At 44.2% G+C, this 2057-nt stretch overlaps 1 protein-coding gene across 1 annotated transcript in view; it reads left to right on the plus strand.

Moving 5' to 3' along the window:
- Mypn (myopalladin) overlaps positions 1-2057 on the plus strand; it is a gene marked incomplete in the record, with an annotated part of 83973 nt that overhangs the window by 69769 nt on the left and 12147 nt on the right. The window contains 1 exon segment of the mRNA XM_013514883.1: positions 1313-1534. Coding sequence (XP_013370337.1) covers positions 1313-1534 — 222 coding nt within the window.

Consider the following 2057-nt stretch of genomic DNA (forward strand, 5'->3'; position numbering starts at 1 on the left):
CTGAGGGGAGGGCTCGGTGAGGAGCACCTTGTGAACAAAAATCAAGTGTGCACTGTTTGCACTGTGCTACGTCCAAGGTGCTTCTTGGGCTCCATGTTGTGGAGTAGATGGTTGGGCTTCAGGAGAACAGGTTTGGAGAGACGGCGTGGGAGTTCTCAGCGTAGGAAGGTGTCCAAATCTTCCAGGCTCAGTGAGACCACTAGGGGCAGAGGCAGAGGAGCCAGCTGAGGAGACTGACCAGATGCTGCTAGAGAAAGAGCAGGAAACCAGGCACAGTGTGTCCTGGAGCCCAACAGAAGAAAGTGCCTCAGAAAGGAAAAGTAGGCACCTCTGACTAACACTTCTGAGAGGTTAGGTGGGAACACGTAAATGATGATTCGATTGGGTAGATATGGACACCTTGCCAGTAGCATTTCAGGGAACTGGTAAGAGCACAGCCTAATTGGGGTGGCCAGGAAGAGAATAGGTGTTGAGAAAATGGTCCTGCAACAATAGTCATTTCAGACAGTTCTGCTCTGACGGGCACAGAGAAATGCAATGAAGGCAGCTTGGGATTAAGAGAGATTATTCACTAGGTGTGTTAGTACACGCCTGCAATCCCAGCTCTCAGGAGACTGAGGCAGGATTGCTTTGAGTTCGAAGCCAGCCTGGGCTACATAGTGAGTTCAAGGTCAGCTGGATTGTAGAGCAAGACCCTGTCTACCAAAAAAAAAAAAAAAAGCGATTATTCAAAATAGGATTTCCCCAAGTAGAGGGATAGGAGTGTCCAGTAGAGACAGGAAGTGGGTGATGCAGGCATGGACCAGAATGAAGTGCAGAACAGCTTTGCCAAAATATCCCTATGGTAGTCAGGTGTAGTGGCACACAACTGTAACCCCAGCACTTGGTGGCTGTGGCAGGAGGGCTGCCCCAAATTCAAGACCAGCCTGGGCTACAAAATATGCTCAAAATCAACCTAAACTACATAGTGAGACGTTGACTCAAAAAAAAATAACAACAAAAATCTTATAAGCAGCTCTGTGTTTTTAAATGTACATTAACAGTAGTTACAGAAATTAGGTTCCATCTTCATTCTATTCCCCACAGAACTCTACTGGGGCTCCCTACACAAGGCGAGGAATCCGGATTAACTAAGGCAGTCTGAGACTCCTTTAGTACTTTATGGCAAGGAATTGGAAATGGAATATGCCAGTTTATTGATATTTCATGGTATGAATCTAACATCTGAATCTTCAAAAGTTGTGTCCTCAATTATGCTGATGGATATACCACCATAGAAATAGAAATTCAAAAATATTTATCATTTTGACAGGAATACAAAATTTCAAGCTTCGAACAGAGGCTGATGAACGAAATAGAGTTTCGCTTGGAACGTACACCTGTTGATGAATCAGATGATGAAATCCAGCATGATGAGATTCCCACGGGCAAGTGTATTGCTCCCATCTTTGACAAAAGACTCAAGCACTTCCGGGTTACAGAAGGCTCGCCAGTCACGTTTACCTGCAAAATCGTTGGGATACCTGTTCCAAAGGTAGGGGCAGATGGCCAGCCAGTTGACCAGCCAACACACAGAACTACAGACAGTACTTTTAAGAAAAAGTATTCTCTAGTGAAGTACCCACAGAGGGAATAATTAGAAAATCAGCAAAATCTAGAGGATCTGACTAAAAAGAGATATCAGAATTAAGATAATTAAAGAGGCCCAAAATAAATATCATTTAAGTTAGAATTTTCATAAAAGTTTAAAATATATTTCGTCATTGTGACACTACATGTTACTGGACTATCGATTCTCTTAGCCGTCGAACTCATCGACTTGATTTCTTTTTTTTTTTTTGGTACCGGCATTCGAACTCAGGACCTTGCGCTTGCCAGCAGGCGCTTGTGCCACTCAGCTAAATCCCGGGCCCCAAATTGGTATTTTTCGTTCTATTGAATTCCTATTGGACATCCACAGGGTGCCTGTTGTACAAAGTGAGCTGTATTAGTATCGGGACCGTTCGATTGGTAAATGCCAAGAATGTCACCGCTCTATCGCCGGCTGCTGACGAGTC

This window comes from Chinchilla lanigera, unplaced genomic scaffold (assembly GCF_000276665.1).
Source record: "Chinchilla lanigera isolate Chin_1 unplaced genomic scaffold, ChiLan1.0 scaffold00024, whole genome shotgun sequence".
Lineage (NCBI taxonomy): Eukaryota > Metazoa > Chordata > Mammalia > Rodentia > Chinchillidae > Chinchilla > Chinchilla lanigera.